General features: G+C 40.7%; 1 protein-coding gene across 1 annotated transcript in view; it reads right to left on the bottom strand.

The window, feature by feature from the left end:
• The window catches only part of SMARCA2 (SWI/SNF related, matrix associated, actin dependent regulator of chromatin, subfamily a, member 2), a 164,357-nt gene that overhangs the window by 97,780 nt on the left and 42,531 nt on the right, over positions 1 to 24,046 (bottom strand). Inside the window, exons 11-19 of the mRNA XM_046665065.1 lie at positions 16,363 to 16,416; positions 13,447 to 13,577; positions 13,119 to 13,176; positions 10,883 to 10,983; positions 9,135 to 9,282; positions 5,439 to 5,602; positions 4,018 to 4,084; positions 3,234 to 3,344; positions 372 to 614 (exon numbers count right to left, since the gene is read on the bottom strand). Of these exons, the coding sequence (XP_046521021.1) occupies positions 372 to 614; positions 3,234 to 3,344; positions 4,018 to 4,084; positions 5,439 to 5,602; positions 9,135 to 9,282; positions 10,883 to 10,983; positions 13,119 to 13,176; positions 13,447 to 13,577; positions 16,363 to 16,416 (1,077 nt within the window). The remainder of the gene's footprint in view (positions 1 to 371; positions 615 to 3,233; positions 3,345 to 4,017; positions 4,085 to 5,438; positions 5,603 to 9,134; positions 9,283 to 10,882; positions 10,984 to 13,118; positions 13,177 to 13,446; positions 13,578 to 16,362; positions 16,417 to 24,046) is intronic.

The following is a 24,046-nucleotide window of genomic DNA, read 5'->3' as shown; positions in this document are numbered from 1 at the left end:
ATCTGGTTAAATTGATTCAACAAAGATCTCTACATTCATCCTCCCTGTGGCCCATAGCACTCCACCCGTCGGGAACATTGTCTGGTGGCCTGGTTAACAGGTTGGTGAAAGACAAAGGATTTAGGATGCCTTAGATCCTAGTTCCATCTAGATCCTAGATCCTAGGATCCTAGACCCATCACTAGACCCATTTGATTAGGATGGGGAAATAACCCTGGAATGAGAACATATCCATCCATGACAAGCTTCATAAAGTAAGCAACACTGTAAAGCACCGTGTGGGTTTTCTGCGGCCCTCTAGGTCTCAGCTTTAGGTCCTTTCATTTCATTTCATTGTCACGCAGTAGAAAAAACAAAAGTTACACCAGTACCCTTTCTCCAGTCATGGCAAACGGAGCATTAAACCACTGTTCGAACGTGCTGCAGCTCTTAAAAATTGTGGGGAGGAGGAAGTTGAGGAGGGCCCAGAGCTCCGGGAGCTTATTCTGCAGTGGGGTCCCAGTCAAGAGGATCCTCCTGGGGGCCACGTAGTGAGTGTTGAGGACTTGAGTCAGCTTGCAGTGGTGATTCTTCATCCGGTGGCCTTCGTCCACTATCATGTATTTCCACCGGATCTGTCACCCAAGAGGAAGGACCAACACGTGGTGAGCAAGGCAAAGTCCAACGATTTCCAACAGGCAAGGGGTGATGTGGAAAACCAAAGAACCCACACTTGGTGCATAATACGGCGTGATATTCCTTAGGATAAAAGAATCTCAACACACAGTCTATTCCCATACCTGAGAGATCACATAATATATCATGTAATAATGGAATGTTAAAGCAACAGTGTTCCTTAGGGGCCCATAGGATTACAAGTCACTCTTTCATCAAGAGGGAAATTCGGGCCCAGAATGAAATCGTTGGGCCAGGACCAGATCCTGTGTCTCCCCAGCCAATACTCCTTCTATTAATGCTATGATAGCTATCTCAGATTTAATGGTCATGCTACCTCTGCACATAGTAAGTACAGAATATAGCTCTCCACTTGAAGCAGAAATTAATGGCCAATTTTTCCAAGAGGCATTAGCAGGTACCTATAATTGAGAGACTCTTGGCTTCGTGCCTTCTTTTCTATTACATCGACTGACCACTACCTTTAGGGTTTGGCTCAATGTTTTGTTTTTAATTTAAACTAGTTGCTAACATTTAAAAGTTGGAATATTTCATATAAAAATCTAGACATCCAGCTTCTTTTAAAAAATCAGAAGATGTGGCAACCTGGACTCTCTCAGTTCATGTGTATTTCTTTACCTGCCAGGTCCTCACCCGCCAGGTCTAGTCCCCTGCTTTAAGATATCTAAAATGAAAGGCTATACTCACTGGGAGAGAAGGCAATACTATAACATCATTCCTCTATTTATGCCAAAACTTCAGAACTAAACACAATATACTCCCCCAGCATGACTATCACTTCAAAAGTAAAGAATGACCAAATAACACCATCTTTCTTCCTAAGTCCACACGCAGTCCCCTTCCTCTCATACATTACCCTTCAGCCCTCTTCCAGGTCATTGTTCTCAGTGTCTTAAAGTGAGAACAATGAGGAATGTTCCACTAAGCCTATTCATTCCCTACAAAACAGTGGCAATGGCCAAGAAAAGCATCTGGTGCTCAGATGTCCCCGGATCCTACTGCAGAGCTCCTAGAGAGGACGGAGACGAGCTGAGTGTTCTATATAGTCCTTGCCTTCTTCACTCAAAGCACCAGTAAAGTCAGGGAAAAGGCATGAAATCATTAGTTAGTCTGCAATATTCAGGTAAAATACCAGAGTCTTGTCTTTTTTCCTTCCTCCACCACCTCTAAGAAAAGTGTTTAGGAATAATTAAAGTCCCAAACTTACCAATAGCATCAAAAGAGGCCAGAAGATAAAATGTATTGAAACAAATCTTGTAAATCTACTTTCCTGCCTAATTTAGCTTATGAAATAATAAGGAATCAGAGGCCTTAGATTTTGCTATCGCGCCGACTATGAATGAGGTCTTCCACTTGGAAGATAATTACTACCCCTTTCTATATCTTCATCTCTCCAGTAACAAATCAAAGCAATACATCTCACTACCAGGCGTCTCCGACGAGTTTTGAAATACATATGCAGCAGACATGATCTGAGTTTTCTTAAAGGATCTCAAACATACACATGCATTCCCATAGTAATACTGAAAACACGTCATTTTTGACACTGCCAAATTCATCTCCAAGTATGAGGAACACAGCATTGCTGCCAGTGCCACCTTAATGATGAAACTTCCCCTGGGAACACATTTCCTTGATGTTACTTCCTATGATGCCATGAAGGGAACTCTCAGTTCCCAGAGCAAAGGTTTAATGCAGAGACAGAACAAACCCCAGAAATACGGATTCTGTTCAATTCTGGGCACAACTTAGTTTCAGATTATAGTGCTTTCAACACACCACAGGGTAAAAGAAATTACCAAAGGAAAAAAAAATTAAGTTTTCATATTTGCTCCATGAAAGAAACTACTCACATCATTCTACATGAATATATGAGGAGGCAAGATGACATAAATGGGGAAAAAAATTCCACTTTACAGCTAAAGGACAACTTAGGACATACAACTTAGGAAACATGCAGGTTGCAGGTAGAAAAATCATCTTTCCCAGCTCCAAATAAATAGGCACAGAAACAGCCCAGAGTAAATCGAACAATAAGAGCCCATTATTTTACCAGGAAAAACCTAAAATAGGGATAACAGAAGAGCTGCAGCTCGGATAAATTTCATATGGAGATGGCCATATGGAGGGCTGCCCACTCGTCTTTGGAGAGACAAAGCCACAAGAGGAATGAAGTTGCACCGCTGACAATAACCCAGGGCAACAAAAACAATTATTTCTTCCACAATCACGTTCAGGGCTATTGGAGAGAAGAAGAGTTGCAGAAGGAGCCCAGGTGAGTTTTTCAAGAGAGGTAAACTCATTAACTATGAGAGGATAGGAAAGAGTCCCAGGATCAATGACATACACCAAAAAAAAAAACCCACAAAAAAACTAGCATGAATAAAATTAAAACCCATGACCAAAATATATCTCATTTTTTAAAAAAAATAAAAAGAGAGAAAGAAAGACAAGCCATCTAGCGATCAAATTATACCTAGTGAGTATAATTTGGGGAATACTTTACACTCCAGCTCGATGGTCCAGAATTAGAGATAAAAGAACTTTTTTTAACATACCTTTGCAAGAATGTGCTTGTCTTTTATAATGTACTCGTAAGTAGTCAGGAGGACGTTGAATTTGCCACTCCGGAGCTGGGGGACAAGGGAGCGACGCATGGCAGGGGTGCCCTGCATGGAAAGAAAAAAAGATGTATATTACTCAATGGAAGTATGTGTGCATTATTTCCCACTATTCACACCTTAATGGAGCCCAGACACGGGGCTGAAGAGTGCATGTATATGCATTATCACATACGGATCCATTATCCATGAAGAAAATGGTTGGCGAAATCGCACACATCTGGATACTTTTCAGACCCTTATAGAGAGACTTCCCCACTGAAAACTGAAGGAGGGGAGAGAGAGAAAAGGAAATTATGGCGACCTCGAGGTAGCAGAGAACCCGCTGCTCTGCTGAAAGGCTCCATTTCTACAGCAGCGTACAGCAGGCAGCCCGGGCCCTGGGTAATTGCCTAACTTTGCAGGAACAGTGGGCCTGGCAGCAGCCAACAGTGAGCCAGTCGGCAGCCCGCAGAATGTGCGATATTTGTCATTTGTATTACTCTCATCAGAAACCTCGCAATATGATAATTAACAATTTTCTTCTGCATTTCACTATCTGAAAGTAATTATGGTTTATTACAGTAATCTTCTTGGGATGATTAACTCTCACTGTTTAGTACATGATGTACATGACAAAACTTTACAACCAAATACAGTTCACAGATGTGCATATGGAATGAAGAAAAGAGGGCCTATTTTTTGCTTTCCCACATTTATATATAAATACAGCATTCCAAACCTTGTAAGAAATTTTCACCACAGAAGGAGCCCATTTGTCAAATTCATATGTCCAGTTTGATAGCGTCCTACAGAACAACAACAAAAACATACAGAATAAAAGACATTTGTATAAAAGTCAGTGGTTAAAAAAGGTATTCTTATTCATTCTCAGGCCTCACCTTGAAAAAAGATGGAGAATATAAAATATCTCAACTACACATTTATTTTAAAGGTGTGGAAATAAGAGATAAGTTAAAAAATAAGCTGCTACAAACTATGACAAGTTTGGTTGTGGGGTCATAAAAAGTCTCCTAGGAAAAAAGTTAAAGAATGCATAAATACAGAGGGCAAAAAACCCTTAAATTTTAATATGGCATTGAAAAAGAGCAATTGCCAGGGTGATTTGGGGAGTCTATAGAAACAGCCATGTAAGTTCAGAGAAAAGTTGAGTTAGGAAAAAGAAATTACAAAAGCACATGAAAACATTAAATAAATCTGTCAAGAGGGAGCAGGGGAAGAAATATTGAATGTTTTTTTGTAAAATTCCTGGAAGTGTCACCCTAATATATGTCAGAACATGCAAAATATAGCTAAAAAGCAAAATATATATTCAAAAACGTAGATAAAATGCAATGGATGTCTAAATACTATGGATTCAGCTAGAGATTAAAAGGTCTGCAAATAGCTCTCTTTTAGACAAAATGTGAAGAAAATACTAAAATGGAATCCTTGCTTTTTCTTGAGGTCCGAGTTTGTATTAGCGCCAGGATCTATAAGAAGGTTTTAGTGAGTAAATCTACAACCTAACAGCCACAGCCAGAGACACCACACTCCAGCAAGGGCAGTGTGAACAGGTGTGCCTTCGCTCAGGAGCATCCGCTACAGACAGACAAAGGACCACGCACGAGCACAGACCATCCTTATGAAGCAGCAAAACCACTGAAAACAAATTGTACATCCTGAGGGCAGTTCAATGCAAAATTCAGAGTTAGGATTCTGACTTAGGTTCTGCTTTAAACGATACAATAAAGGAAGATTTAAGAATCTATAATCTTTTGAATATATGTAACCTTTTGGAAATGGAACAAGGAAAAATCAAAGAAATCTTAAAAAAAAAAAATCAAGACCTTCCTCCTTCGTGAGCCACTTAAGGAGTGACGACAAATAAGACCCACTGTGCAATGTGCAGGCTGTGTAGACACAATGCTAATGGCTGAGAAAATCATTTCATCTCATGTTTAACAGCCAATCAAAAAGCCTGGGGGTGGGGGCAGGGAGAGGGGAAAGGGTGGGGAATGAAAACTGAAGTCCAGATTACATGCTTTTAGTAATCCCACTATATGCTACAGTTCTGCCTTAAATGAAAAACAAGGACAAGCTACTAATAGGGCAATCTACAACGCACGGAAAGATAACTGCGGAATAAATGACTTTACTTACGAAAGGGGAACAATGATGAGATAGGGGCCATTGAGTCTTTTGTGCTCCATCAGATAAGTGATGAGTGCAATGGTCTGTATGGTCTTTCCTAGCCCCATTTCATCAGCTAAGATTCCGTTCAAATTGTTATTATACAGGGAAACCATCCATTCCAGGCCCTGGAGCTGAAATGAAGAGTAATTGCTTCAATTATCCAAGATCTGCACAGGTAATTAATACTAATACAACTCAAGTGAGGCTGTGACTTCTTAACTCCTCTGCGCTATATGTTGGATTCCCCACAGCAGGAAAGTGGGGGAAGCACCAACACAAAAAAGAATTTAAAATACAAGCCTGTAATCGTCCCTGCTGCTTGGCAGGTGCTGAGTGTTAATCAGATTTAGAAACGATGGGCTGCAGCACACTGGGGGGATTTAAGCAGCTTTGCAGCTCATCCCTACTTAGCATTTCACAGTATATGACATTCTAGAATTATTACAAATGAAGGAAACCCAAACCCAAACCCATTCCAACCACTCCACGAACAAAAAGGCGATATGAGGATTCAAGACCGACGAACCAGAAGATGGGTTTGGCGCGCAGATCACAGAATATTCGAAACAGCCTTGGTGGTGATGAAGAGCCTCCCCCCAGGGTGGGATCCCCTCAGTGAGGAAGCAGGGGGACCAGGGAACCAGGGGCACGCTGCGGGGCCCACAGGAGTCATTTCCTGGTGGAGGGAAACTTCCCAGGCAGCACATGGAAACTTTGCACCGTGGGCACTCCCCAAGGGCAGCACACCGGCAGCTAACGGCCTGGAAACATGGTCAACATATTTTTAAAGCACAAAAGCAACTGCACCAGAGACGCAGCCTTGGATTCCCCGTGCTAAGTACAAGAAAGGATGGGTGAAAATACAAAATTGTTAAACCTCCCTCTCCCAACCACCAATTCCCTTCCACCATCCTACCACTGGTGCTGGGTTTAAATGGTAGGATCAATATATATATATATATATATATATATATTAGCTAAAGTCAATTTATCTTGCTAATGAAGTTATGCTTCGGGAAATGTTAATTTTAATTTGTTCTATGTAACAACCAAGTGAGTGATTTATTTGAAATATACATTAAATGATTATTCTGTGCAAAGGGCCGTGCAAGGAGCTATAATAGACGGATACCTAGGTGTGTAAGACGCATGCCTCCCTTCAGAAGCTTGCAGTCAAAGAGGAGAAAATAAGCCATTCACATGTACACATGTGCCAAGAGGTAGCTGACAGTGCCATGCCATACATACAAAATTGTATTCACCAGAGTTCTTCTTAGGGAGAGCACTGCAATGGTTTGAAGAAATACTTTCATAAGCCACTTGGAGTCCTCTGTACCGTGCACGACTCCAAGTCATCCTAAAGGGTTTTGCAAAATGCCAACACCACCAAGGGATAAGGAAAGAAACGGGAAGAGCCGCTGAAAGAGTAGGCAAAAGACAGCGAGGGGAAGCAAGGAAATGACTGGGAACCATAAGTGGTGGGTAGGAGGAGCTGCATGCTCACATCATGACCCAAAGACCACCAGGACCTTTAAGACAGTCAACTAAATGCTAGAAACAGTTGGACATCCAGTGCTAGTGAATTTCTTTTAAATGAAAATCGGCAAAGGGGCTGAATTTTGCATCTGTGTTAATCCCAGAGAAAACAGAAGCAGAAACTGGCAGCTGAGGAGACTAGGAATTCACAAAAATTGTGGAAAGTGATTTGGACTTTCCTGGACTGTGGAATGGGAGGAGTTGGCTACCGACATAAGCTTATGTGGCTTTCCCGGAAGCAGCAGGAAGGCCTCAGCTATGTCAAGGTTAAATAACTATTAATGATATAAAAACTTCTCCAGGAGCAAGAAGATAGAAAGCTTACTCATGTACAGAGTGATCCAGGAAGGCTTTGAGCCAGTTTGAACTGGTTTGTGAGAAATGGAAAGAATCTCATCAGGCAGATATAGGTGGTCAGAGTCAAGGAAGAAGGAAATTTATGAGGCAAAACCCAGAAGGGGCACGAGTAAGGCACGTCCAGGGAACCTACAGCAGCCCAGTAGAAGGAGAGAGGCATACAATTCATATGTGGGAGCAGGAGGAGATGGGTTTGAAAAGGCAGTGATGAAGATTGCTTACAAAGGTGTTGGATGGCAGGAGGAAATCAATGTGGCATTAAGTTATTTACGAATAATCCAAAAAATGGATCTTCCCTGTATAGACATACAAAAGTTTATTGAAACAAACTATGACTTAACATCTCTGTCAGCTAGGCCAAATAAGATGAAACCACTCTGAACCTCATCAAAGTAGGATGGTGACCTTACTACAGAGCAGTGTTTCTCAAGGGACGTCTGAGGGTCCCCAAGACCTTTTGAGATCCACAAGGTCAAAACGATTTTCACAAAAACACTAAGGCCTTATTTGGCTTTTATATTGTGTTGACGTTAGCACTGATGATGCAAAAGCAACAGTGTGTAAAAATGGCTGGCACTTTAACACACATCAAGGCAGTACTACAGCAGTTGTGCTTGTGTCCTTTAGCCCCATGCAAGGGCAGCAAATACAGTGCCAAGTTTTAAGAGAGAGGAGACTCGAGTCCAAAAAGTTTTGAGAACTGTTGGCCTAAAGCATATACTTCCTAAGTATATTCTAAAAGACACTAGTTTTACAGATTGTTAATAGGCGATATATGAAAATAAGGCTTGGTGGCCAAAGAAATTTGGGAAATACAAAGTTAAAGTTATTTAACTTTAACATCAGGACACTGATGTGCAATTGTGGGTTACATATTTATATTTGCAGAGTCATGAATGTGCTGACGTACAGCATGGATCACCTAGAGAGGCCACTGCTAGGGGGCCCACACGTCTGGCTGGCTTGAGATAGTCCTAAGCTATGCCTACTATCAATAACAAGGGTCCCTACTCACTCTCATAAGTATCTAAAGCTGGAATAGTAAATTGTACAGTAATTTGCATGGTAATCCTAGTTACTGTCGAGAGTATTTCCCAAATTTATCTGACCACAGAACCTATTTTTCTTTTTCCTTTTAAGGGACATCTCATGGGACAAATGTTCCAAGGAACACACTTTGGGAAATACTGTAAGGCGGAAGGAGGTAGAAGGTGGGAGCCGACCTCATTCCAGACAGGTCAAACAAAACGTCTGTTATATTTACAGCCTAGTTTTCACCAAAGCATAGATGCTCGCTACTTTATCACGCCTTTGAAAAAAAGCATAAACATTGTAGATAGTGACTCCTAGGTGGCTGAATCCACAGCATTAAACTAGAGCCACCACTGAAATTTTTGGATGAATACTTCATTTACTTCAAGATGAGGCATGGATGTTCCCTAAACTCATGGAACGTGCTGGGTTTTCCATTTTAAAGAGATCCACAATGAAACAGTTCCAAATGTTAAGACAGGACTTCTTACAATACAATTCAACCCAAAACCATAAGACAGAAAGCGGAGATGCCCTAGTCAAGACGGTGAAACAGAAGAGCTGTAAAAGCAGAATTACAGGCACAATGGAGGGAAGGTCAATATTACAAGCAATGTGACCTAAAAATGCCTCCCCTTCATCAAACCTCTTAAGCAATCAACAAGTGCATGACATACTCCAATCAAAATTAGGTAAAAGGCTGTGACTTGCCAAGAAAACACAAACCACGCCAATTACCTGATAATGCTTCAGAGTGCCATTGATGAGCAGGGCAGACTGCTTCTCCACCCTCTCAGAGATGGCGTGAGCCACGGTGTAGTAGGACTGGGAGCCCCTGGCACTGTACTGCATGCTGTATTCATCATCCACGTCTTGCTTGGCTGTCCTGAGACAGAGAAGGTGGAGAGTCAGGCACAGATAATTTGGTGCATGAATGGAGAGCCTAAAACAGCTGCAATAGGTATGGCTTGCTCATCACCTACTTCATGCCTTGCAGTTAAAATAGATTATCTGTAATCCTCACAGAAAGTAAGTAAAGTAAACATTACTATTATCATCCCCATTTTATACATGTGAAGCACTTCAGGCTCCGAGAGGTCAATTAATTTGCCTAGGTCACATAGAAGCAATGGAGTCAGAATTTGAATGCAGGCCCGCTTGACCTCAAATGACTAACATAAGCATGAACTGTATTTGCTGTTAGTGCTGTTGAGTCGATTCTGACTCCCAGTGACCGTGTGTGGAGCAGAGCTGGTTTTCATGGGCAATTTTTGGGAAGTGGGTGGCTAGGTCCTTCTTCCTAGTCTGTGTTAGTCTGGAAGTTCTGCTGCAACCTGTCCACCATGGGTGATCCTGCTGGTATCTGAAATACGGTGGCATAGCTTTCAGCATCACAGCAACATGCAGCTGCTACAATATGACAAGCAACAGATGGGTGGTGTGGTTCTCCGACTGGGAAATGAACCCGGGCCCTGGCAGTGACATCATCAAATTTTAACCACTAGACCACCAGGGCTGGCTAAGGATCGTATACCTGTAGGCTAACACTTTGCTGGAGAAGCTGTCCTACGTTCTCAGGACACAAAGATAAATCCTATCCATAGAACACCGTCTAAAGCTTGAAGGACAGGTGAGAGAGGACCAAACATGACATTGAAGAGATAGGAAGGAGGAAAGGTAGTCATCCACTTTCTGTGCCTTATTAAAAAACTAGTGTTTTATTCTACAGGAAAATGAGGAGCCACCGACGGGTTCTTAAAACCTTTAGTGGAGGAGGAGAGGCAGACTGATAAAACAAAGGTTCCTAAAGTGGGTCACACAGCCCTGCAATAAAAGGAGAAAATATTAGAATGTCTATTTCTAGTTTTTTAAAAAAAACTCATTAGTTTAAAATGTTCTATTTTGCATATTGTTTCACAACAATTTTCTTTTATTATTAGAGTTGTACAAGCGAAGAGCTGTGTAGACCACAGCTACAGAGGACGAAGGGAGGGAGGAGGGGAGCCAGGCAGCCAGAATGGGCAAGGGGAGCGGGTTCCAAAGATGTCTGGTAGTCTGGGCGGGAGCTGGTGGCTGAACGGCTATGGCAACAAGGACAGAGGAAGCAACGACGTTTCTCACTTAGGTTTCCGGGTGAATGTTGATGCCATTAAGGGAGGTAGGAAAGGCAGCGATGGAGCCAGCTAGAGGGGCAAGTTTAATCGGTTCAATTTGGGACTGAACTGAAGATGGGAAGCCCAGGAGTGAGCCCGACCTGGAGGTGGGGATTCAGGATGGAGAAGAGGACAGAAGGAAGAAGAGGATCAACCCGAAGCCCTCGGGCATGGGGGCCAGGAGCTCAGTGGTGACCTCTGATGGCATCGTCTCGAGTGGAGTGTGGGCATGAAGTCAGCCTCCTTCCTTAAACCAAATTCTCTAAAAGAAAATCCGTACGGCGTAATCCTCACGCAATGCATTTGCCAGGGAGAACCCTGAGAGATACGCACTCAATGATCTGCTTAGCATCCTTCTCAGAAACTTCTTCACTGTTTGGATCCAGAAGTATTTTCTCTTCGGTTTCTTGGCGACTGGACTCTTCTTCCTCATCCTGGGGAAGGGACAAAGATACGGGGGAGATTCCATTTTACTAAGGGAATCGCTATTAACTGGCATTTTCTGAAAAGAGATTAAATAGTATTCAAATTCACAAATAGAGTAAACACAATGAAGGGAGGAAGTAAATTTAACACTTACTTAAAGCAGGCAATACACCTTTCCATTGCTGTTTCAATCGCTCAGTGAGAGAACGAAAGGAACCCTCGGAGGGTCCCCTAGAACTCTTGCTCTCAAGAATAAATATGTGAAAATCATGCCAGAAAGGTGAATATGTATCATTGTTTGGTTGTCAGAGTCCTCTAGAATATATCTGCTCTCACTTAGTGACATTCTCTAGCCTTCTCTACAAAGCCAGATTTTAGAGATCTTAGCATCCTCTCTCTCATAAAAATGCTCTCTCTGATAACGCCCATGAGCCTTTGATGGTCCCACATGTGTTTACACAGAGGGAGTGGAGCCTGTAAACACACTGCTTTCTGGGGCTACTTCACATCACACACTTCTGAATATTTAGATTAAAACTATCAGTAACTTGCCAAAGGATTCATTACCTCCCCACTTCTCGACTGTGCGCTATGTTCTGCTGATTTGTTTGAAAACTTCACTAAGTATTCATTATGTCCACTACTAACCACTGATGTTGAAAGATAATCTAGTACACTTTCCTTTAAGATTAGCTTTAAAGAGAATAATGCTTCCCCATAACTCTTGAATGGAAAAATATGAACTGAGATGCTATTAATGCTGAAACTCAGACCTATGATAACAGATGACTGAGACGCAGGCGGTGAGCTGAGGATCAGTACAGCTCCTTCACCTTCCAGGTGAGGAATGAGGTGCTGAGAGGGGACTTTACCTCCCACATCAGCAGCAGACACAGACAAGGACCGGGGGTCTCCAGACCCCCAGGTCAGAGTTCATTCTATTCCTGGCTGTCTAGAGCTGTCTGCGCTTGTCACTCTCAGGTTGGCATCTACATGTTAAGCTGCCTAGATTGTCTCGTCCCTGTCCCTCCCTGACTCTCCTATTCAAAGAGAAGCTTCTTCCAACTGATCGTTTACGGGCCCATTCATCCGAGTAAACAGGAAACATTTTAAAAATGGATTTTGTAACCTTCATGTATCTCAGAGAAAGAGTAGCCTGTAAAAAAAAAATAACATGCTCCCCAAAGTACTTCTTTTTTAACGGTGTGCTTTTTTTAAACATAACTTTTATTATTTTTCCTCTTTACAAAGGCAGTAAGTGTTCATGGTAGATTAATTTAGAAAATATAGGTCCACAAAATAGAAGAAAATAACAAATGTCTTAAAATTCTGGTGAGCTATTATCAGTCAGGCTGCTTTGCCTGGTCCATGGCATCTACACCATGGCACTCTTGGAACCAAGATTCCTCTATACCGGTAAGCCTCAGATTTAATGACTATGTACTAGCAACTAATAAAGGAGGTAAAAATCTTCTTTTAATCCTTCTATTGGTAATTATTAAGCATTTCACAGTTAACCTAAAAAACACCTTTATTATTCCTTAATTTCTATTAAAAGTATCCAAGATTACCATTTCAGGTTCTAGATATATTCAATATTCCTTCCAAGAGACTGAGAAATGTGCTTCTCTTTGAGTAACAAGTATATCAAGGAATTTAAACAGGATCACATTTAAAGAGAAACCAAGAGGATCAATAAATTCATTAAACCAAGGCCATGTGGCCCTTTTTGTCTAAGTTTCCAGACTTGAAACTTCAAATGGACTCAAAGGCCTAAAGGACTGCAGAAATTTTCAGGCAGCTAACTCTCAGGATAAACCACTTGGAGGCATGGGATTGCCTTTCCCAAAGTAATCCATCTTCAATTGTCCTCAAAAGATCTTTCTTTCCACCATCTCCGATTTAATGCCAGCTTCTCTTTTCTTGGTTCCAAATAAACTTAGAATTCGTCAGGTTTCCCCATTGGCCAGGAGCCTCCAAGAAGTCACTATACCACTAAGCATGGGCCATCAAAGCTGTGACAAACCCTCAGTCCCAGTCGTCACCTGAAGGCCAACACTGGAGGAGGCAGTGATAGAAGGACACAGGGGCCTCCCCCATGAACTTTCCAACCAATAGACTCCAAACAGAGATACATACATACCTCTTCCTCATAATCAGAATCACTCTCTTCGCTGTCGGATCTAGGGGCCACTTCATAACTACAGGAAAAGGAGTGGGGAAGAAGAGGGGCTCAGTCCTTTAAATTACAAAACAATATATACATGCACAACTTAACTAGCACATTCTATGTACAAATGACAAACGCAGGTAATAACTTTAACCATTTCAGCAAAGGCTGTGTCGATTTAGGTCCAAGATTTTACAAGGACCACAAAAATCTAAATGCTGTTTTAGTTTCAACATTTTACAAGGACAAGAAAAATCTAAAATGCCAAAGAACACCAATAATTTCTGCTTTAATGCCCTACCCAGGATTCATTTCCAACCAGGCGTCCAGCTGACTTGCTTTGGGTGCTTCTGGTCCGAACAGGACCTTGCCGGTTTCTGTGTGAGTCACCTTGACAGGAAGGTCACTCATCTGACTGCTCTCATCTATTGGCTAGAAAGGAGAAAAAAACACATCACCACTTGGTGTTAAGACGTTCTCCCAATTCTGTGCTGGATTGTGTCTCAGCCTATAGGCTACCCAGCATCTGAAACCTTCTTCCGTGATTGGAAGTTTCACCACCTAGTGAGTCTTGGTGGAAAATGCGAGGCCACCTCCTATTAAGAAACTGAAAAGACCAGCCTCTCTTGCAGCTAAGGCATCAGCATAAGACCTCAGCTCCACCGACCGTATGTACTCACTGAGGCTCTGAACCAGGAGCTAGAAGTTCAAGGAAGCAGGGACCAACAGACACACTGGTGGGAGGACAGACCACGCTGGCAGCAGTGCCAGTGCCGTGGTATTGGCCGTGCCAAGCTCCTGCCTACTTCCAGTGTCAGCCACATCCACACTGACCAGTTGTACAGTGAAATACTGGGTGTAGCCTCCAGTCAAGGTCTCCAGTCTTCCTGAAGATCTGATGAATTACCCAATATCCTATGAGTACATTCTCTTCTTATTTAAATCAGGCAGAGTTGATTTTTGTTGTTTGCAACTTAGAACCCCCAGCCCCTCAAAAATACCTCCCAGATAATGACTATTGCAAACGGGAAAAGGCAAAGGTACTGTAACTTGCGTCATCTCATTAGTGGCTGGTTTGGCTTCTCCAGAGCTTTTATCAAAACCAAACCACCAGGTATCCAGCCCAACCATGGGAACATGGGAGTGTGACAAAGCAAAAAGCTCTGATTTGTGAAACCTGGTGAACAGACCAAGATGGAGGTGAAGTTCATTATTACACTCTCAATGAAAAATGGCTTGCTCAGAGAATTAAGACAATAAATGAAATCGCAGAGGCTCTGTTTAACCCACTTCAGAGAACAAATTGTTTTAAAAGGCCTGAAAATGGAGTAATCCTATGCAAATGAATGCTACTGATTACAGGGTGACTGTACTTCTGGGAGCAGACCATCAGGCAAGAGGTTTGTTTGGAAATGCTTGATTTGTGACTAATCCAAGTTATCTATCTCCTTAAAAGTAATAAAATCCAATGTTTAGACAATTCATTTATTCCAAAGAATTTTTCCTAAATTATTCTTAATTGGAGTTAAATAAAAATGATAGGAAAACAGTATACTGTAGGTTATCTTCTATATCTTATAGGAAATGACCAAAAAAAAATTGGTTCTGCCCCACTTCTTCCTCAAAAAAGCACTGTCAGAATAAGAAACAATATATTAGCGATTATCCACAAAAATAACCTTTAAAAAAAGAAAAGGCTTACTCCAGATAGTCTTTTTTTTTCTTTTATGTGTGCTAAAGCAAGGGTTGTGAATACCATTACTTTGCATGCAAGATGACATTTCTTCCTCATTAATGTAAAAGGTCATCTATACATTCACGCAACACAGAAGGAAATCTACCATTTGCTATCATCTCTCTTGGAAAAATCATATTCCATTATCTTGAACTATTATCATACAGCTTGTTTTATTGCTTATGTCATGCCTCAAAGAAAACTGGGAAGCACGGTAGCCGGAATTAGAACTTTGGCAAAAGCACTGAAAGAGCACAGCAGAGTGTAATAAGAACAGTACTTCAAAACAAACTGAGCAAGATGTCCACTTTGCCAACTTCGGCAAACAGAACACACATGTGTTAAGATTAAAAGAAAAAAAAAGGTGTATGTCATCAGCCCAAGATCAGTAGCTAATTCTCCCAAGAGATAATCAGAGAGCAGCGCACAGTCGCACTAACACATTAAATCGTTCCCTGTGTGCTGGTTAATGACAGAGCCGCGTGAGGCGTGCTCAGGTGAGGCTGGGCTCTTACAAATTAGAGCCGTTTCTAAGTGCTCTAATATACAGTATTCTTCCCCCATAACAGCCCACTGAGAGTTTCTTACACATTAGACATTTATCCCGATCCTTTCTCTCCTTGTGATGGATTATAGTGGTTAAGCAACGTTTATTGTTCAAGAGGTTTCTGCATAGAATAGTGGTTTCTGCCTTTTTTCTGCATCCGGGCTGTTCAATTCACAATATGTCTCGCACGCACAGTGATTCTAGAATGGGAAGAGGCAACCCTCCGCCCACCCCAATCCTCCAAGCAGCTTTATCAGAATCTGTGAGAGGAGAAGGCGGCTGGAAACAAACTCGCTTCCCATCCTGCTCTGGGGGTGTGCCTCCTCACGTGAACCACGGGCAGAGAACTTTGAGTTTTCAGAGAAGAAAATAAAATCCAATAAATAAATAACTGTATTCTCATGATTCTGGAGAATATTGGAAATACTAGGAAATAAAATTTAGGAATATGCTGATGAATCTACAAATAGAAGCTATATTGTAAGCCTATAGAAATGTCAAAAAATAAGGTAACCAAATATGTAAATTGTTTGGCTTAGGGAGTTTTATAATTCCAAATTAGTAATAAACTAAGGAAACTGGTTCATATTTTATGCTTCAGTATCATTTACTGGGAAAATGTAATTACAGAATCACTTAAGAGTTTTACACATTCTATGTATTCATAAACATATGCTTATATGTGCATAGAAAATTCTGGAATGGTACACAAGAAGCTTAACATCAGTTGATTGCCAGTCTGAGATGGAAGGAGATTACTTCTCAGTGTATCCCTTTTATACTATTCTAATTTCCTACTATGCTAATGTACTGTTTTTACTTAAAAATGAATAGCTGAGTAAAAATAAAATTAGTATACACAGAGACCGGTGCTACAAAGTACGGCAGGGACTCATTCAGCAGAAGACAGTAGAGATGGGTCCAAACTCCCTTACCTCTCCATCTGGTCCCAGGGCAGACTCTCCTCCCTCTGCGTTCTCTTCAGCCTTCTGTAAAACACCAATGTCAAATGTTATGTGTAAACCAAGAAGATGGGTATAGCAAGGGTTTCATGGTTACTCTGGGGTATGACAGTACTTCATTACTACTTAGGATCATCTAACAAAGATTTAGTACAAATGCCTTTGATTTTTATTTCTCTTCACTATCTAAGACAAAGTATATATTTTATTAGCAACTTGCAGAGAGTTATTTAAATCCAGATGTGAATCAACAGCAGCACACTAGAGATTTGCATCTTCCAGGACCCAAAGAGCTTAAGACATGGCAGCATCTAGAGAGAGGTCAGAATCTGAAATGTTCTTCTCATGTTTGGCACTTTGAAGACAAATCCTGACATAATCAGTTCTACTTTCCCATTCCCTCGGCAAGTTTTTGAAAACTGTCCATCAGGAATAAACTCTGGACCACTCTTGGGTCATAAAAATACAAAAGGATACAAAATTCTGTGACTTCTCCGAATGTTTTTCCTTCTACCTAATTAGCTTTCATAATATATAGCATTTCCACAGTGCGTATGTGGGGAAATTTGGTGCAGATACTGTGATCTCATGAAAAATTCTGTCATCTGCCATTTTTTGAATATTCCACTATCTTAGTCCATTAATCTCTAGATGCGTCTCAGAGACAGCCTAAATGAAAAGCTAAGATTATGTCACATTTTGTACATACCCAAGAGAGTCTCATCTATAATATATACAAATAGTCTAAAATTTTTTACACTTGTAACAGCCTCTTTGACAAGTGAAATACTTAACAACACCTTTACAGAATACCTTATTTTAAAGTTACTGCTGGAAACCTACACTACTTCTGAGCAGTACGATGAGGAAAAAAAAAAAACTTTAGTCATTTCCTTTATCAAGACATTAAAGAAAATGAGCTTTCCTCCCCTGGGCCCTTTAGTTAATTAAAAATATATATAATGATACAGAATCAATATTAACTCCACTTTGTTTATTTAAGGCATTGATCGTATAATACATTTTTGCTTTCTATGAAAATAACTCAATTGTCTCTTGACAAAATAGCTTTTATAGAAAACGTTTAATGTTTAAAATCTAGCCTTTTGTCCATACCGAAGAAAAGCAGTTCTCATAAATGTTTGTGATTTTTGAAGTTCTTTTATAATTTTCTTACAAAAAATACATGTATGTATGTATGCCAAAGCATAGGTCTTCAAAAATGTAGCTTTTATCAAAGAGCAGGAGATGAAATACTCCCTTTGGTTATGATTTCCCAAGAATTTGATTTTCCATTTATGCCACCCCAAAGTGAAAATGTTTACAAGCTCAAAAGGAGTGACTGGCTTCGAAAAGCGCCAGGCCCTACGTGTAGGCTAGGGAAACAGGAAACAATGGCAGAGTCCCTCAGCTCAGAAAAGAAACCATCCCCACTACCAGCCCCTGAAGTTTCCATTTTTGGAATTCTCAGGCACTATACTCAGACCACTGTTTTAATTAATGGGAGGAAGTCAATTAATCCCGCCATTCTTTCCATACAAATCAGAAATAAGCTACAAATTTGGCCAGCAAAGAAAATCAAATGAGACAATGAATAAGCCAATTTCCAATATCTAGCAAGTAGAAGTGGATCACCATTTCAATGAATAGTACATTAAAAAGCCTGAAGGACCACAAATAATAGAATCAAAACTATTCTAAAGGACAACTCTTCCATGAATATGTTATAGACTAGCTAGAGTGTTATCTGAAAACTGCCTCCTAATCAGGCCCTTCCATTACTTAAAATCCTCTAAACTAATTTTAAAAATTCCATTAGGCATCAAATTCGAGAGGCAATGTAATATTAGATTTAAAAAACTTGGTTCTGGAATTAGATGACCTGCATTTGAATCCCAGCTCTGTCACTAAGTGCAAGAGACCTTAGCTGTGTGATCTTTGGCAAATGTTCTCTGTGTCTTGGTTCCCTCTCCTGTAAAGCAGGGACAGTAACAGTGCCTATCTCCTAAGTCTGCTGCAGGGCTGGTTCACTCTTTCAATACGTGCAATCCAATGTGACATGTAACATATACCGCAAACATCAGTCTCCGCAACGTAAAAGGATCAATGATAGTCCAAGGGCTATTTTATGACTATATAAGATTGGCTGTAGCACTGTCTGAAAACTGCTTCATAAGGTTATGAGGTCAGGGTTAAAAGGGTGCCCAGCACATAAAATGCACTAAATAAATATTTGGTGAATGAATGAATGCAATCACCAAGAACAATGCTTTTCCATTAGCATATGCTCAATGAATTATTATTATTATTGTAATTAGGTGCCAATATATTTGCAAGTCATAAAATAGTTAAGAACACACACATAATGCCTCTTAGAACTGCTCTATGAGACTTCTTTCACATGCCCTGAGCTTACACCCAGTTAGGCTACATTATATGAGGCAGAAGCCAGGTGGCAGTCTACTCTATGGCAGAACATGTCATATTCTTCCTTCATGCTCTAGATTCTTCCAGTTTGGTGACGGTCTCTGGTGTGCTTCATAAATCCATGTTCTCACATCAAACTGGTGCTTTATCCTCTCCTCTCCCCACCAACAAACATTTTCCCCTTTTTTTGGCTCAAGATTAACTCCCAACTGATTGTGATTGGTGCTCCCACTTGAGGTAACCTTGGCCTGTTTCTGAGCACCTGGTGAAATGGCCTGGTGCTGATGTGGCCGAAGATAGCACGTCTCACACTGCCTGAGGAAGTTTCGCATACAGTTATCCATACTGTGGGACTGCAAACACATCCTATCAATATTACCACTGATGCCTGAGCTTACTGCCATTGATTAAAACAAACAAACAAACAAAACACCGCAGTGCATCCATTAATCAGGCTTGAAGGAACTTTGTACTGGCTACTTCTCACCTGCAAAAAGTTTGGAACTAATTATGCTCATGGAGGGAGGGAGGAGTGTAATTAGCCTGGTCACGGAAGGGGATATGAAACAAATTACTCATGACTAGAGACAACTCGGGTTCCCAATCTCCAAGGCCAGTGTCAATTTATACCTTCCATTTAGGAATGTTCACGAACAAAGTTATGTGCCTGGCTACCCATCTTCCCTGCAGAAGCTATATAAAAGAATTAATGGCAGAGGTGAGGAGTCAAAGGAATCCCCTAAACATGAAAATCCTGCGTAAGCTGAACTCAAGAAAATAGACTTCAGTGGGGCACTTTAGTAGAGATTACCACACTATAGGCCACAAACAGCCTCATGTTGGAAAGAAATAGTTTTATACCAAATATTTTACAATCTATATAATCAAGTGAATGCATTTTGTCCCACAGCATTATTTGTCCCATTATTTGTTATAATATGCTGAAATAACATTCAAATGTGCTGGCATCTTAAAGACTCATTCTGCTTGGATGGAAACCTAAGCTTTCAGAAACCACTTGGGTTATTTTTACTGCCATTTAAGTGGACCTTTGAGCATTAAGATAGGTGATCAGGCCATAAAAAATACCCAAGAATATCAAATTAACAGGCAATTGCATATTACTTCGGTTGTGCCTTGCAGAGAAAACCAATTCTTACATTTTGAGTCAAGTAACTGGTCAATCCAGTTAAGCAAGACTTTGATCCAAACCTCTGGCTTCACCCATTTTGACACTGAAGTAATCAAATAAATCTAATCATTGTGGCATTGTGTTCATCCACTCTTACAACAGGCTATACTCAAATGCCCAGAATTACCTTAGACCTTTCTTTTACCTAGGGAAATCTCCTTCTGGAGGAGTTGTAATAAATTACATGATCTCTGGGGAAAACGGACAAAAGAACTAAGATGAATCAGAGAGTAACTCGAATTTAAAACAAATGTTTCAGCAATATTATTACTTTGCCTTTAACGCTCTTTTCATTGAAAATTCTACCAAGAGGCTTTTCTGATGTTTTGATAGCTAAAAAAAGGATAAAAGCACATTTCCTACCACTATATTGATCAATAAACTATGCGAGAAAGTTTCTCCCTCCAGAACATCCCGGTTCTAAGATTTACTTACAATAGTGGTTGATGAGAGAGAGAGAGAAAAAAAAAGAACTTTCATAAAGAAAACCAAACACCACGATGAAGAAGATAGCTGGCACAGCTTTCCCCCATGGGTGTCTGAGGATGTTCCCACTGGTATCGTGGGTTTCCAGGAAATGTCACAAATAAATAACAAGGGCATAGTTCTGCTGGTATACACCTCACTGAAAGATTTGGAAAAGGGAATAAAATATTTATTTTTGGCCTGAAGTCAACAGCTTGAGAAGCTGAACCCTTGAAATGACTAGACTTCGAAGCTGTAGGCTGGGAAGGGTGGCAAGGGCTTCGAGTCACAGCTTAAGGAAAAATATACTGTAAAGCCCTGCAAGAAATACCTTATTATCACCAGGAACCACCTGAGGCCACATAACCAGAAAATTCTCTTCGTAGGAGCTTGGGAGGGAGAGGTAAGCAGAGTCTACCAGAAATAACAAATCCTCCTCTCCCACTGCTGCCTCAATAGTCAAAGAACCTGTCATTGTCCTAAAGGACATCCTACCTAATAATATCTAATGGATCCCCAACTAGAAAAAAATGGTGGCCATTTATTTGCTCAACACCCCAGGGAATACACAATAAGGGGAAAAAACAAGATTTTATTTTCCAAAAAACCTATAACCACATTTCAACAATCCTGAGGCTACATTTATACCACAGAATTGCTCGATAAAATAGCTAATATTTACTGAGCACTTACTAGGTGCCATGGAGTGTTCTAAATGCTTTCGACAAACTTTCCCATGTAATCCTCACAACAAATCCACGATGTGGGTACTGTTCCTCTCACCTTCTCACAGATCAAGAGACTGACGGCCAACGTAGTAGAGCTTTTAATGAAATATCTTACAAGGGAAGAAGAGCAAATCAGTAGGATCTGCTTTCTTATGCAGCATGAATTTAAAAGGTGGTGTGCTAACATGATTTAGACAGGGGTCCGATTTTCTAATTTAGCATGTTCAATCCTACTTGTACACATCCTGATAGCTTTACGTAGCCCCATACCCTTTTTTATCCTGTATTTACCCAGGAGATGTTAGAGAATAATCACGGCAGAGGACCGAGACCTCAAGGTCATGCTAAGTGCACATAATAGCGCATTCACGCCATCACCCTGCAGAGACGGGTTTCACATAATTAGATATTTCAATCCTTGAAATATTATGCCCCCTCTAACACTTAAGTAGATACATATGGTTTACTTCTTTTTCTTCCATTTGAAGGGCATTAATGGAAGACCAGGCTGAGAACGAGAAGTTTCAGAATGATTTATAAATGTACACTTCATAGAAATGGCTCTAATGTTGAGAAGAGAAAAATTAAACAAGGTCATGACAGGTTACAGGAAACCCACTCTATTATTCACCAACAACAAGTCAACACAATAAGCTCTCCATGAAAGAAAATGGCCTTCTCTCTTACACTGGGGCAATTTAAAAAAAAAAAAATCATACACTAGTTTAACACAAAGTAAAAAGTAACCCTTTCCCAATTAAATTACAAGGTCAACCATACTCATGTTGAACAGCATAGTTCTTAGACTTCTCTGAGGCTTAGCTGTCCTACATATGTTGCTCCCACCTCAATGCTTTTAGTCCACTGGGTAAAGGTTTTCTCAAAACAAAGATTCATTGGTGCCTTACTTAATTAAAACAAACAAACAAACAAAAAACAACTGCAGATAGGAACAGCATAATAGTCCATTCTATGGGAAAATACTGAAAGGGATGCATAGAATTTTTAAGCTTCTGGAGGTAGTTTCCTTCCCTGACAGAGGCTGGAACAAGCAACTCTCAATCATTCACTCTAATGGAGGGGAGAACTACAGAGAACCCAAAGCATCAAGTAATCAGCTTTTGAAAGCACCCATTGTCTTTGCACTTGAATAAAGGTGCATCTGGAATTGGGTAATTCACTTTGACTAAGTCTCAAAGCCTGGTGAAAGAGACAGTTTTCAGGAAGGACCAGGAAGGGGCCTAGTGTGTTTTTTTCCTTCTTTATGCCATTTCTCCCATCAAGACGGCCCAGGAAGGAAACACAGCCTGTCCCCCTTAGTCCTGCTGAGGGCAGGGAGCACTTTCAGGCTTTCACCCTGAAAGCATGACCGAAAAGAGGTAGAGGGCTGATCACAAAGTCAGAATTCTGTACATTCAATCATGTGAGAATGGGAGACGCCCAGAGATATCCACCAGTCAGACTGGAGTCACTTTGGTATCTATTGTTGGCCAAGAAATCAGGCCCCATCCCCGATTTGACTCCCAGTCTTCCTTCACAGCATTCACCACAGTTTATAATTATATATTTAGGTGCATATTTGATTAATATCTGTCTCTCTCTGATTAAAGCATGCTCTTCCTCACCATTGTACCCTCTCCCCCAGCATCTAGCACACTGCAAGCTCAGAGTAAGTGTTCAGTTAATATTGTTGAGCGAATGCATGAAATAGAAAGAATAAAATGCTCTTAGCAAACCTGAAGGCAAGGGTTTGGAAGTAGAGAGCCAATCTAGAGATCATGTACAGTTGGAAGTACCATGAAAAACATTATGACAGGTTCTTGCTCTGTACAGACGAACATAAAAATAAAGGCATTCTCATTATCACTCAATTATTATCTTTCTCTGCCTGTGATGATGTAACAATCTTACACCATGGCGGGAATCTGTTAATTGCAAGCCAGAAGCTCAAATCTGGGCCACTGGCTTTAAATCACAAAGAAATGTAGAATATGAACATTAGTACGAAAAACACAAACAGTAATGTTTTTGTGGCAACCTCTGCAAAGTACACCTCTGGATTAGGAAAAACGACAACTGCTACTTAATGGGGTCCACTTACGGAATATTACAGAATTGTATCTTTTTGCCTATGTGCTCTGCACTAAACTCTGAAAACGTCTCTTTAAGTCAGGAATTGGGAGCTGGAATTTTGCAAAGCCTATAATGCTACCTTGACAAGAAAATGAGGTATTCCTCACCAACGAAATGTCTAAATCCAAGCCCTGCGTCATCCCTCGTTCATCTTCACAATGAGGGAAGCTATCTTACACTAAAGAAATCAGGTGCAAGAAGGCGCCTTCTCAATCATTTATTCCTCCTCCTTAATTATGAAACAGGTATGAGAATTCAGGAGCCATGAAATTAATTATTTTCTGAGAAACATTTTGTTCAATTATTCAGTGTGGAGAATAAATGATTAAATGCTACCCGTCCTCGATCTTCACAACTCTGACGAAGACTTCCTGTTGATGTTTGCACCCAGCCCAATTAGAATTTATCCTGAAAACAAAATAGCATCCAAGAACTGAATTACCAGACCACTGAAGCCTCAAAGAGGCTCTATACGCACAGGTCTCCACTCAGCAGGTTACCCTTGAATTGAGATATAATGCTTGCAGAGCAGAGATTCGAAATCTTACCCTTCACTTCTCATGATAATTAGCAGACATTTTACCTAAGACTATTGTTTTCTGTAATTACCTAAAACCTTCTGCACACCTACCTTAGTGTGACAGCAGGGCAGCCCAAGTGAATGAACAATTTTGGCATCACTGTCTGTCCAAAGAAACAGGCTGAAATAGGT

The sequence above is a fragment of the Equus quagga genome, chromosome 6 (assembly GCF_021613505.1).
Source record: "Equus quagga isolate Etosha38 chromosome 6, UCLA_HA_Equagga_1.0, whole genome shotgun sequence".
Classification (NCBI taxonomy): Eukaryota; Metazoa; Chordata; class Mammalia; order Perissodactyla; family Equidae; genus Equus; species Equus quagga.
The sequence above is the reverse complement of the archived record's forward strand: the minus strand, read 5'-3'. Positions and strand labels throughout refer to the sequence as shown.